The sequence below is a fragment of the Meriones unguiculatus genome, chromosome 21, assembly GCF_030254825.1.
Source record: "Meriones unguiculatus strain TT.TT164.6M chromosome 21, Bangor_MerUng_6.1, whole genome shotgun sequence".
In the NCBI taxonomy this organism is placed as follows: Eukaryota; Metazoa; Chordata; class Mammalia; order Rodentia; family Muridae; genus Meriones; species Meriones unguiculatus.
This window is the reverse complement of record NC_083368.1, coordinates 6,800,301-6,813,000: the sequence shown is the minus strand read 5'-3', so window position 1 is coordinate 6,813,000 and position 12,700 is coordinate 6,800,301. Positions and strand designations below refer to the sequence as shown.

The 12,700-nt window shown below is 38.2% G+C and overlaps 1 protein-coding gene across 5 annotated transcripts in view; it reads right to left on the bottom strand.

Annotated features, from left to right (window-relative positions):
- Positions 1 to 12,700, bottom strand: part of Ccser1 (coiled-coil serine rich protein 1) — a 1,241,689-nt gene that overhangs the window by 427,536 nt on the left and 801,453 nt on the right. The window contains exon 11 of one of the 5 annotated variants that reach the window (XM_060373770.1): positions 3,198 to 3,666. The exons of the other annotated variants lie outside the window; for them this stretch is intronic. Within the exon in view, the coding sequence (XP_060229753.1) occupies positions 3,646 to 3,666 (21 nt within the window). The 3' untranslated portion in view covers positions 3,198 to 3,645. Of the gene's footprint in view, positions 1 to 3,197; positions 3,667 to 12,700 lie in introns of those variants that run through there. 5 annotated transcript variants of the gene reach the window in all.

The following is a 12,700-nucleotide window of genomic DNA, read 5'->3' as shown; positions in this document are numbered from 1 at the left end:
CCTGAAATAGCAAATACACTTTAAAATTCACTTGGATCACCAGCTCTGAAATCACAAAACGTAGAAAGGTAGAAAACAAACAAACAAACAAACAAAAAAACCCTCAACCACTCTAAAAGTTTTCTTATAAGTAATCTTATAATTATTTTCTCATTATTTTATATTTTTGCAATTCAAATTCTCTTAAGATGTCTAGAATTCCTACCATCTTCTGAAGTGGAAAAAATACAGGTGAGTGAGGTTAAACACACTTATTAAGTTCTCTATTATAATTAATTATCACAATGCATTAACTAGATGCATGAACACATGGAACAGAAGTCCATGGATTGCTTTAAACTCAAAACTTAAAGGTCTTAAAAAGGAACATGATTCGACTCAACAGGTATCTGTTAGGATCTTTGGTATAGAAATCTTACAGGTTGAGTAAATGTTTTTGTGCTGGAATAGGGCACTATTTGGGTATACAACCAAGAATGTTATAGCTGGGTCTGGAGGTAGATTGATTCCCACTTGTCTGAGGAACTACCATATTGATTTTCATAGAGACTCTACAAATTTGTACTCCCGCCATCAACAGAGGCGTGTTCTCCTTGCATCCTCACAGCATGAGCTTGTGTTATTGATCTTAGCTATTCTGAAATGTGTAAAATGGAATCTCAAAGTAGTTTTGATTTTCATTCCCATGTTTGCTAAGGATGTTGAACATTACTTTAAGTGTTTCTCAGCCATTTGAGATTCATATGTTGAGAATTCTCAATTTAGATCTGTACCTCATTTTTTAATTGGATTATTTGGTTTGCTGATGTCTAGTTACTGGACCACACACACACACACACACACACACACACACACTGTATATTAGCCTTCTGTCAGATATGGGGTTAGTGAAAATCTTTTTCCACTCTGTAGAATGTCATTTGGTCCTATTGAAGATGTCCTTTGCCTTACAGCCTTTCAGTTTCGTGAGGTCCTATTTATTGATTGTTGATTTTAGTGCATGTGCTATCTATGTTCTGTGTAGGACATTTCTACAATTGTTTGGCCATGTTCATTGCAGCCTTATTCATATTGGACAAAAGCTGGAAACAACCTAGATGTCCCTCAACCTAAAAAACGAACAAAGAAAATTGATACATTTACAAAATAGAGTATTACTCAACTGTTAAAAGCAAGGACATTTGAAATTTGCAGGCAAATGAATGAAACTAGAAAAAAATCATCCTGACTGAGGTAACCCATATCCATAAAGAAAAACATTGTATGAATTCACTTATTAGTGCATTATAAGAATTACTAGTGAATTAGCTGTTAAGTGAGGAATATTCCATATACCCAGAGAGGCTAAGTAACAAGTGGAGCTTAAGCTGGAGGGAGGAGGGACAGATGGAGCTCCCTGAGAATGGGAAATAGAATAGAATTTGTGGGTGAACTGGAGAGGGATGGGTGAGTTGGGAGAGATGGAATGAGAAAGTACTAGTAGAGATAACTGGAACCGGGGAGTGTTGGGGACAATGTAAAAACCTACTGCAGTGGAAACTCCCTATAATCTACATGAGTGGTCCTAGTGAAGTCTCCTAATGGGGGATGCAGAGCCTGAAACGACAATCTTCTATAACCATGAAGGGTTCCTAGCAGTGGCTCTGAGACATTAACCTCCATAAAACCTTTGACCTAAAATCTGTCCTGCCTACAAGGTGTGCTGGGTTAATGGAGGCATAGAACTTGTGGGAGTGACCAACCAATGACTGGTCCAATCTGAGGCCCATCCCAGGAGAGGAGCCCGTTCATGACACTGCCTGGATGGCTAGGAACAGGAGCAGGACAATCTAGGGCCTCAGGACAGAACCAAACATGACTGGCAAAAAAAAAGTCAATGAAATTTTTCTAATGATATTTTGCTATACGCATACACTAGTTCCTAGTCTCATTGTCATCAGAGAGGCATCATCCAGCAACTGAGGGAGCAGACACAGAGTCTCACAGCTAAACACTATGCTAAGCCATGGGAAAACCCTGAGCAGAGCAGAAGGAAGGATTGTAGGAGCCATAGGAGTCAAGGACATCACAAGAATAAAGCCCACAGAATCAACTAAGCTGGGCTAATAGGGGCTCACAGAAACTGAAGCAACAACCATGGATTCTGTATGGATCTGACATAGGTATTCTGCATATGTCATGTTAGTGTAGGTTACTATTCTTGTGGGACTTCTAACAGTTGGAGAGAGAAGGGGTTGTCTCTAAATCTTTTGCCTTTGCTTAGCACCCTTTTCCTCCTAATCAGTTACTCATGTAGCCTTGATATGAGGGTTTGTGCCTAGACTTTTTTATATCATGTAATGCCATCCCTCTCCATTGGGGAATATGTTTTTCTGCTATGTAGAGAGTTACTTTGATGTTTTAAAGACATTATTAGATATGCTTTTATTTACTTCATGCAGTATATTATGTTTGTTTCCCCTTCCTGTTGGTATTTTGCTCTGACTGCTAACTGTTTGCCTTGTGTTCCTGAGTTATAAAATAAATAGTCCTATAAAAAAAGGCTCCTGACAGTTCCACAAGGAGAGCAACAGAATCAAAAAATCTGGGCACAGGGGTCTTTTCTGAGACTGATACTCCAACCAAGGACCATGCATGGAGATAACCTAAAACCTCTGCACAGATGTAGCCCATGGTAGTTCAGTGTCCAAGTGGGTTGGTTCTCTAGTAAGGGGAACAGGGACTGCTTCTGATGTGAACTCAGTGGCTGGCTCTTTGATCACCTCCTGAGGACAGAAGGGAAAGAAGTCTTACCAGGCCACATGCATCCAGTCCTGATGAGACCTGATAGGCTAGGGTCAGAGGGAAGGGGAGAAGGACCTCTCCTATCAGTGGACTTGGTGAGGAGCACGGGAGGAGAAGAGGAAGGTAGGTGGGATTGGGAGGGGATGAGGGAAGGGGCTACAGCTGGGATACAAAATGAATAAATTGTAATTAATTTTACAAAATATATTAATTTTTTAAAAAAGACCCAGAAAGGAGATATATGATCTTCCTCAAAAGAGGATAGTATGTTCCTATAAAAGGAATTTGCTCTGATTTTTCCAGGCATCCATTGCTCTGAAATCAATGCACTTATAAAAATCTACATCTGCCTAATGAGGAAATATTTCGTGAAGGTTCTGAATTCATTTGATTTTTTTAAGTCACAAGATACATTGTTATGTCACCTGTTTTTCTTGTTTTATTTGGAACGAGGCTAAAACACAACCGGTTTGCGCCTGTTGCTTGCAGAACAAGGTCAGAACCCTCGGTGTAGCAGCCAAGGTTGTCTCATTCTCAAGGACTGGAGCTTCTTGGAACTGTTCTCTAGACAACCTGAGGATAGGTCTATTTGCTGCCTCAATTTGTGCAGGTGGTTCCATGAACTTCCACTTCAAAGGTAACCAGGTAGATAGGCCATGTTGCTGTACTTCATTGTGATTGCCCGCTTTGCCTCACAGGTGCAACACATGCATCTCCTGACTCTCTGTGGATGCTCTGGTTTGCTTGGGCTCTAAGCAGGTTTCATGTTGCGGTAGTAAAAGGAGTTTGTTTGTTTGTTTGTTTGTTTGTTTAAATCCTGAGCAGCTTTGTTGAGCCTTGTTTCAACTTGTCTTAGAGTATTCAGTTTCTAGGGCAGATTTCCTGGAAGACAATTTATGTAATGAGTACATCTCAGTGGAGTTTGATGACTGTGGTCACTGTGTAGGATACAGTTTCTCTTGCTTTTAAATAACCAATGTTAATTTTTATTACCCCTGAAAAACTCTCAGTTTGTGTAGATAGCACAAATTTGAACTCAGATTTCAGTTTTCTCTCCTGTTTTGAGACAGAAATGTTCATTGACGTTATGGAATTTGTTTGGTAATAATTTAATGATAGTATAAAATGTTTCCCAGAAACAAAAGGCTCCTGCTTTGCATATGTTTTTCTAACTATCTTCAACTCTCTGTGAGCAAGATAGATGCAGAATAAAGAAACGATGTGAGGTTCTCTTTGACTCTTCTCTTTTGCACTCAATCCATTTTTCCCATCCTCAGGGATGAGTGATGAAGATTCTGAGAGTACCTGGCCCTAGGATGCTCTCTAATGAGTAGGTAAAGTTATTGATAAAAACAGCCATTTGTACTCTGTACAGGACTCCCTAATTTCCAGTGGCAACAAGCAACTGCTCACAATAAGAGACAACTGAAGATTCCCCTCTGAACTCCCCCAAATCTAGTCTTAGGTGTGGGAAGTACATTTACAGCTGCTTGTGCTGCTTGTGTTTCTAATCAAATTGCCCCAGCTGGAAACATCTGAAAATCCACTATGTTCACATAAGTAAGGAGTTGAGGAATTGGGAAAGGGGAGACAGTTTTTCAGAGGTGGCTTAAAACTTTTGAACATTCAGACGGAAAACTGCTTGTCACTGCTTAGTTAAAAATAAGCCAGCACAGGAGAGCTTATTGCTGACCCAAAGCCAAAGGTAAACTAACATCAGTGAACATAGTGAGATATTTCCTCTCCTTTAAGCCCACATTCTGGGATTAGGGCCTGAACTGATTGCAAAATTAAACCCCACAGTAATAGAATGGGGAGCACTGTTTCCTTTTTGTATGGCCAAAGTCAGAGCTAAGTTGCAGTTCTGTGCTCAAGGCTAACTCCTCCCTGACAGATCGTGGCTTTCATGGCCAGTCAATAAAAGCTACAATCAAGTTCTCTGTTCTTACATCTTCATTTTTATTCTGTTGACAATCTTACTTAACCTTTCTTCTGTTTTCTGTTTGGATCTTTGTCTGGGAAGGAACTGCAGGGGAAGCACTGGAAAGCTCGCTCCACTGCCCTAGAGGACCTAGGTGATTCTGTTTCTCTGGTATCATTTTCTGTGGTAATGTCTATTAATATGATGATTCTTTGAGAAACTGGCATAATGAGATACAAGAAATGCAGCTTTTAAGTGTTGAGCCAAAGACTGACTTAACTTCTTTTGTATGCAGTAACCTAAGATCTCACATTAGTCCCCACCTGTTAAAGTTCACAAGGCTCAATAATGCCAGGCTGGAACCTAGCTTTAAACACATGGTCATTTGGAGGTCATTTAATATAAAGTCTAGTAATTTCAGAACATGATATATTTAGGAAGTAATCAGTCTTTTGTGCTGACAATGATTAATATTAAGAGAAGTTCTGAGTATTGCCCTGATTCAGTCTGAATGATGCCTTTATGAGAAGAAATTTCTATACCCAAAAGATATTAAGGTTGTTCAGCTCAGAGCAAACAAGCATGTGAGTTCATAGCAAGTATGCAGGCAAGATGAGAAGCCACAGGAGAACCCATGCCCACAGACACTTCCGTACCAGCTTTAAAGTGATACATTTCCCTTGTTAAGTCCACCAACAGTGACATTTCGCTATGGCAGCCTCAATGGACATAGCATACAATTGTAATTTTTCTTACGCTATTACCTTGAACGCCTGTGACTTACAAGCATCTGCTATGCATTGCTAATGCTTTAACATAAGCATCTCTATAAAGTTTTGGTGGCACAGTATTTCTTAGAAGGTAAAGAATCATACATACACTTCACTCTGCCACAGATGATCTGAATTTCACATAACTAGCACATGTGTGACTTAGTGATCACCAAGCTAAGCATAAGATACTGTGCCAAGGTTAGGGGCAAAACCCAATCAAACGCGTTCATTTTTCCACCAGGCTGCCTGAAGACACAGACTAGAGGAATTTCAGCATGATTTGAAGATCAGATGCAAGCCGGGAGTGAACATACAACAAACACGAAAGCTGAGAAAGGGATAAAAGAAGTTAAAGGGCCCATTTTTCCAACAGAAGGGAGGGAGAGGATCAGTTCTCCTGAGGTGGCAGGCAGTGGGTTTGTATCCAAGGCAAATGAACACGTTACTCACAAAGCCAAGTGTTAAGCCTTCAGACACAGAGATTATTTACTCCACATGAGCACACGAAGAAAATACAAAGGATATTATCCTACTAAGTTATAGATAAGTACCAAAATAATAACAAACAACATTTGGCAATTTTGAGGTGGCAAGTGGCTTCTACTTGTAATGAAGATGTGAATCACAGTACTTGTTATGGTTTACATCTGAATAAATCCTTCCCTGATGAAAACTGAATGAGTTTATCCAGATGGTCAGCTAGAACCAGTTTATAAGACTCTAGGCAGAACTTTTGAGACACTAAATTCCCCACTCAGCAACCTAAACAAGACTTTAAGTATTCTTTTTGATTACTATGGGTCTACTGAATTTAGCTTTCTTTGCCTGATCAATGATTTAGAGGGTGTGTGTGTGTGTGTGTGTGTGTGTGTGTGTGTGTTTTACATTTGTGGCATTTTTCAGAGGCCAATGGTCAACTCCCATGATGTTACTGTGAGGTTCACTTAGAACCCTTTGCAGCTTCCCTCAAACCCTCATATTTAAAGTAAGTTTCTCTCAGGTCTTTTGAGTCTCCCAGGCAGTGAGGTAAATCTACTGGGGCCTAAACTGTCATTGCTTTTCAATGCCAAAGTCGCTGCTCCTAGGACTGAACATGCTTTGTTAATCAACAACAAACTTTTCTTCCATTGAAACCTTGTTCTGTTGCTTACACCTTACTGTTGGCTCGCTCTATGTCCTTCCTTGTGAGTCTGGTCTAATGCCTAGGACTCAAAGCTGTTGCCAGATTGACATCCTTTAGACAATTATACTTTGATAACCCTTTGAAAACCACCTAAGGGTACCCACTGTTTCCTTTCTTCCACAGAGTTCCATTTTGTTTGAAAGTAAATTATTTGTTAGGTCTACTGTTTGATCTTTGCAAAATGGTCACCCTACTTTTCTCATTTACTTGGCCCTCCAGGTCAAATTCCTTCTTTTATTATAAGCCAAGTTATTTGTATGATTCAAAATGGAATAATTCAGTCCAGAACAATGTGAAATTATTGTGTATTTTTCAGAAATTTATTTATCTGAAAATAACTTGAAATCTTGTATAATATTCTACAACTTAAATTATTGTTTAAGCTTGTTGTAAATGTGTGTGTGTGGCAAGGTGGGGTGTGTGTAAGAGAGGGGGGAAAAGAGAGAGGGGGCATTTCTTATACTTTACAGTTCTTAGCTGTGGCTGGGCCATTTTGAAATTTTTCTTCATTTTGGTTAAATAATGACAGTTTCCTATAGCCACAGTAGTCAGCATTCTGGATTTGTTTTCCTATATTCTTGACACTACCCCTTGAAGACCTGTGATACCGGCTGGCCATAAGAAATTTTGTGCCATCACTTTTGATTTATTTATTCACTAATCAGCATTCCTCATTCACTCCTGGAAACGGCCAATCTCAGAGCCAAAAGAATCTTTCAACCTGTGCTGCTGGCCCTGCTTCTGCCTGTAATCACCACTGTTTGTGTGCAGAGAACTCTGACTTTTATGGGGTTCCCACTGCATTCTCCCCAACAAAGGACCACACTGTGTTTAGTCCTTCCTGTCTTCTGTCTTTTCTCCCTGATCTTTCAAAGACTTATTTCCTCTTCCCACAAGGATGACTTTCCACTGGTACCCTCTGTTTTTTTATTCTGTTTCTCACAGAAATAATTCTCTTTCACTGTTTTTTCACACTAAATAATCAGCTGACACTGATTTGAGCCCACTTCTTGTTTTCTGCCTATACTATCACTAAAGCTGTGTCTGTGGCTTCTTACTCTTTGACTCATCTATGTCTTACAAGTTTCCTTTGGCTCAATGGACACATTTATTTGGTTGGTTCTCAGAGGGTCATTGAAGATAAGAACAGAAGAGTTCAGATCACACACAGAATGTGGAAGGTGTTAGTATGTGGCTCAGACTTCATTAACACACTTTAGATTTTGCTATCTAAATCATGGTCAGCAGAAAAAAGACTGATTTTTTTCTGTTCTCTAATGTGAAGTAGGGACTAAAGGAATCTCTTTTTAGGTTAGTTGATATTTCCCAGGTAGGTTTTGATGCCTTTTTTTTTTAATTCGTCAGCTCAAAACCAATTTAAGGTATCAAATCCTTTTAGAGGTATGCTTAGATTCCAATGCTCTGATTCTGGAGGTGAAGACAATTCCATGTGTATAAGAAAATATCCTAACAACTAAGGTTATTGTATGCCTTCCACAAGCTGATGATAAGGCCTAGGGCCTTATTGCTGAAGATAATACTCACCTTTTCATGCATAGAGAAGTCAAGCTATACAAATAGAAGCTATACCCCTGCTGATTAGCATTCATGTAATGAAGGTACTCGGTAGAATATACTAATTAATATACTATACTATACTGTATTATACTGTATTACTATACTCTGTATATTACCCCAGAGGAAAAGAGTAATCATCGATATCAGCCAGATAAAAACGTGCAGAAAACAACAACCTGCTTGCAAGATATATTGATGCAATAGTGTCATAAATGAGGGAGAAACAGACCAGATTTTTGTTGGATTTTAGGCTCACTTGATGAGATGGAACCCACACCTGTCATTACTAAGGAAACCAAGAACTCATCACTATATAGGTCTAGGGGAAATCCTACCAATATTATTCTTCTAAAAGAACACAGCAATAAAATAACTCATAATGACATATTCCTTTGCCTATAGATCAATGATTCACTCAAACTTCATCACAAAATCTTCTTGAAGGAGGTGGAAATTAACACATGCATCCGAAGCTAGACAGTGTGCAGAGTAAAAGACTAAATGGGATGACTTCATCAAACTTCTTACCTTTGAAGCACAGGTATTTATGCAGAAGAGGAGGTAGAAAGATTGTAACAGGAAGAGGTGGTAGATGACTGTAAGGAAACTGTCTTCTCGACATTCCAAAATTGATATACAAACAAACTCACAGAATAAAGAGGAAATGTGCCCAAGATCTACCCACATTGATGTAACAAAAATTTCCACTACTGAAAATGGAAGTGTACAACATAAAAATCCTACTACTACTTCTAACCAAGAAGATATTTGGAACTTATAATTACAGACAAAGAGAAAATAAGTTTTGTCCACTGGAATGTCCCAACCATACTGCAGGGTAATCATCAATTTAAAGAAAATATTGATTCATAAGCACAAGGACTTCTCATTTCTTTTATTAATGTTCTCTTCTAATGGAGAAAAAGAGAGGACCTTTACATTTTATCTAATCCTAATCAAATTCATGCCATAAATTAAGTAAATCCTACTGGCAATCTAAGAGTGATGAACCATAAAAAAAAATCCTAGCTTAAAAAACAAAAACCAAACACATAAACAAATAAAAACAGAAGGATAGGAGCTGAGAGATAATACAAAAGCTACTGCTTGACCCAATCTCAGGTCACGATTGTTTAACATGTATGGGTGCTTGACATCTACAGCCATTTTATTCCTGGAATCAACATGGTAGATAGAGAACCAACCTCATAGCCTATCCTCAGACATGCGCCTCAGACATAGTCTCATACTCACGTGCATATGTACATAATAAATGAATAAATGCATTTAAAAAATACAAAGTTGAGTAAGAGTTAAATTTTTAACATATTGTGAACATTGAATAATAAGGAAAACACGGAAGTGTAAGCAAGTTCACATGACTGAAGACTCAGGTCTGTCACATCCTATGAAGAGCAAAACCACTGCTCCACACCTGAAGTCTCATTGTTTTGCTTGTTTTAATTACTTGGTACTTAAAATGTTTAAGCCATTTTTCTATTTTTCTACTATGTTGATAAAAAAACAACTAGGTTATACATATAAAGATAAATGCAAACCTTTAGGTTTTTCTTGCAGTAGATTTTCTGTTTAAAACACAGAATTATTAACTACGTATATAAGCAACTAAAAGTGATACAAAATATTATATCTTAAGAGAAACTACAAATTATATCCAAGACTCAGAGGTCATTGAGTGAAAGAGAAAGAGATGAGCGTAAGAACAGAAGTTGTGGCTGGCTACAAGGAAATGGTGTCATCTGGACACCGCAGTGCAGGGAATGTTCTTATGCACAAACAATGGAAAGTCAGGTTAAACCTGTGCAAGACCACCCCAGGCCAAATTCCAGGGGTGAGGAGTCATGGAGCTAAAAACAGCTGCTTCAGGGAGAGGAAGAGCTGTCCCTTTCCCTGGGAAGTCAACCACCCTCTAGTGGAAGGACGCATGTTCAGATATATTTGGGCAGAAGAAACCGCTCTTGAGGTGAAAAAAAAGAAATCAAAGGACACCAAAGCTGAGTGGATACAGAAGTGAAGGAGAGTGTTAGAAGAACTGGAATGAGAGCGAATATGATCAAAACATGTCTGAAACTCTCAAAAAACCAATAAAGATTTGTTTTCTTTCCTTAGTTAAAAATTGGGACCTAAAGTGAATAAACTGTAATTAATAAAAATAAATAAATTTAATTATAAAAAAAAAATTGGGACCTAAAACCCCTGCTCAGATGTAGCCCATAGACTCAGTCTCCAGGTGGGTACCCTAGTAAGGAGAGCAGGGGCTGTCTCTGCCATGAACTCAGTGGCTGGCTCTCTGATAACTACCTTCTAGGGTAGGTTGAAGCCTTGCCAGGCTACAGAGAAAGATGATGCAGCCACTCCTGATGAGACCTGATAGGCTAGGGTCAGATAGAAAGGAAGGAGGACCTCCTCTATTAGTGGTCTAAGGAAGGGGCACTGTGGGAAAACGGGGAGGGAAAGGGACTAGGAGGAGACAAGGAAGGGGACCACAGCTGGGATACAAAGTGAATAAATTGTAGTAAATAATACGTGAACAAAAAAGAAAAGAAATTATATAAAATATTAGATCCTTAAGAACACTCTCACCTCGACACTTTTTGCTGACACTTATCCCTAAGAAAAGTATTCGTTCATCATTTTTGTTCTATTTTTGGAAATCAGAGTTTTCTTCTTTTACCCTATTAAAAACAATTGTTTCTAGAGGCCTCACAGACATGTAAGAAATGACAAGAATTACATAACTAAGAAAAAACCTGGTAATTATTCTGCTTAATAATTATCTTTAAATCATAAATAAGATATCTATATTATTGTTCCTTCTACTTAATGTCATACAAAGAAATTATTTAAGCATCCAGAATAGGATTTATTTCATTTTCTAAATTTCTTGCTTTGAGATCTCAGGCCAGACTGATTTTCAATTTAAACTAGAAACATGTAGTTTTTCAAGGCATACATAATGCAAAGCTATGCAAGCTTAATGCCAACGACATTCAAAATAGAGCAAAATAATTGCCACCATGAGGATATTACATGCTTAAGTAATGCTTAACATGAGTGTATGTCAAGAAAAGGCTATGTTTACATAATATAATCCTTCTTAAAATGGTAGTAAAATATAACCCTCAAAAAATTCTCATAGGAGATAACACTTTTATTTTGCCTGATGTTCTAATAAAAATCATTGTAAGTAAAAATAAGTTCTTTGAGGGACAGTTCCCTATTTGTATTCATCTCTATTTGTATTCGTGAAGCCTACGTGAGGCTTTTGTAGGTTCCAACGAATTGAGGAACCCATTTCATCATCAGAAGACTAGCTGTTACAAGGTCCCATTTTATAGAGCATTCTCAAAGCCGTTCTTTGACTGGAGGATCACCCTCCATAAGTACACGCAGCGTACATGCAACAACTTGAAAAGATGCCAATACATTGGCAGTGTTATGCACCTATTATCTTTTTTTTAATATCATTATAATACAGGACCCTGGTAATACTCATCTCCAGGTCCTCCATTAACATAATTTATTTGTAGTGTATCGTTAGCACAGAAGTAGTGTGAATGAGAATTCCTGAGAAGAGGAATTGTCTATAAAGGCCAATTTACTGATGAAAACTTAAATGACAGGGAAGAACACGGAGCGTTGCAGGGCCAGAGCCTGCTTACAATTTATCTTGGGCTATCTCTAGCCGCTAAAGAACCATTCTCTGCCTCCCCATTCCTGTGAGGAGATTGACCTACTATTCTGAGACAGATAAATTTTTTGTAGTGTATTTACTTAACAAAACCCTGGTTATCCACCAACCAAAACACTAAGATAACATCTGAGGCCTACAGATGGTATTTCAGTGCTGTGTTAACACACACTTGCTGTTTCCACCAATGTATTTGAAAGTACTTGATTTGTGACTTTTTCATTCTGTTGGGATAAAACTTTATGAAACTGAGTCTGTGATGGAAAACGAAAATTGCAGTAACCTAAATTTGTGTTTCTCAGCCATGATTACTCAGGTTTACCTCCAGAATAAACCATCTTTTATTTTCTGTGAAGTGATAAATGTGGATTTTTGCAGTAGAGGATGGTATCCAAATCCGGCCTTCCTGCCTGACTGTTAGCTTTCTAACAGGATTTACTTTACTTAAATAGGACATTACTGCCTGCTTCTGTTTCCCATGCATGCTCAAGCTGTTGTCATTACCTCAAGAACCGAATAGAACATTTTCAATGACATTTCTTAAACCTTCTTCTAAATATTTGCCAATAGGTCCTTAGTATTATAACACCTATTGGGAATGTCTGTCATTTGAATTAAGACAAAGTAATTCATCTTAAGCAGCACATTATAGTTAAATCTTTATCAGTCATGATGGGCTCAAGATGAGAATATCTAAGGGACTGTTTGGGGATCTTAAAAAACCCACATATTAAAATGTAACTGTTCAG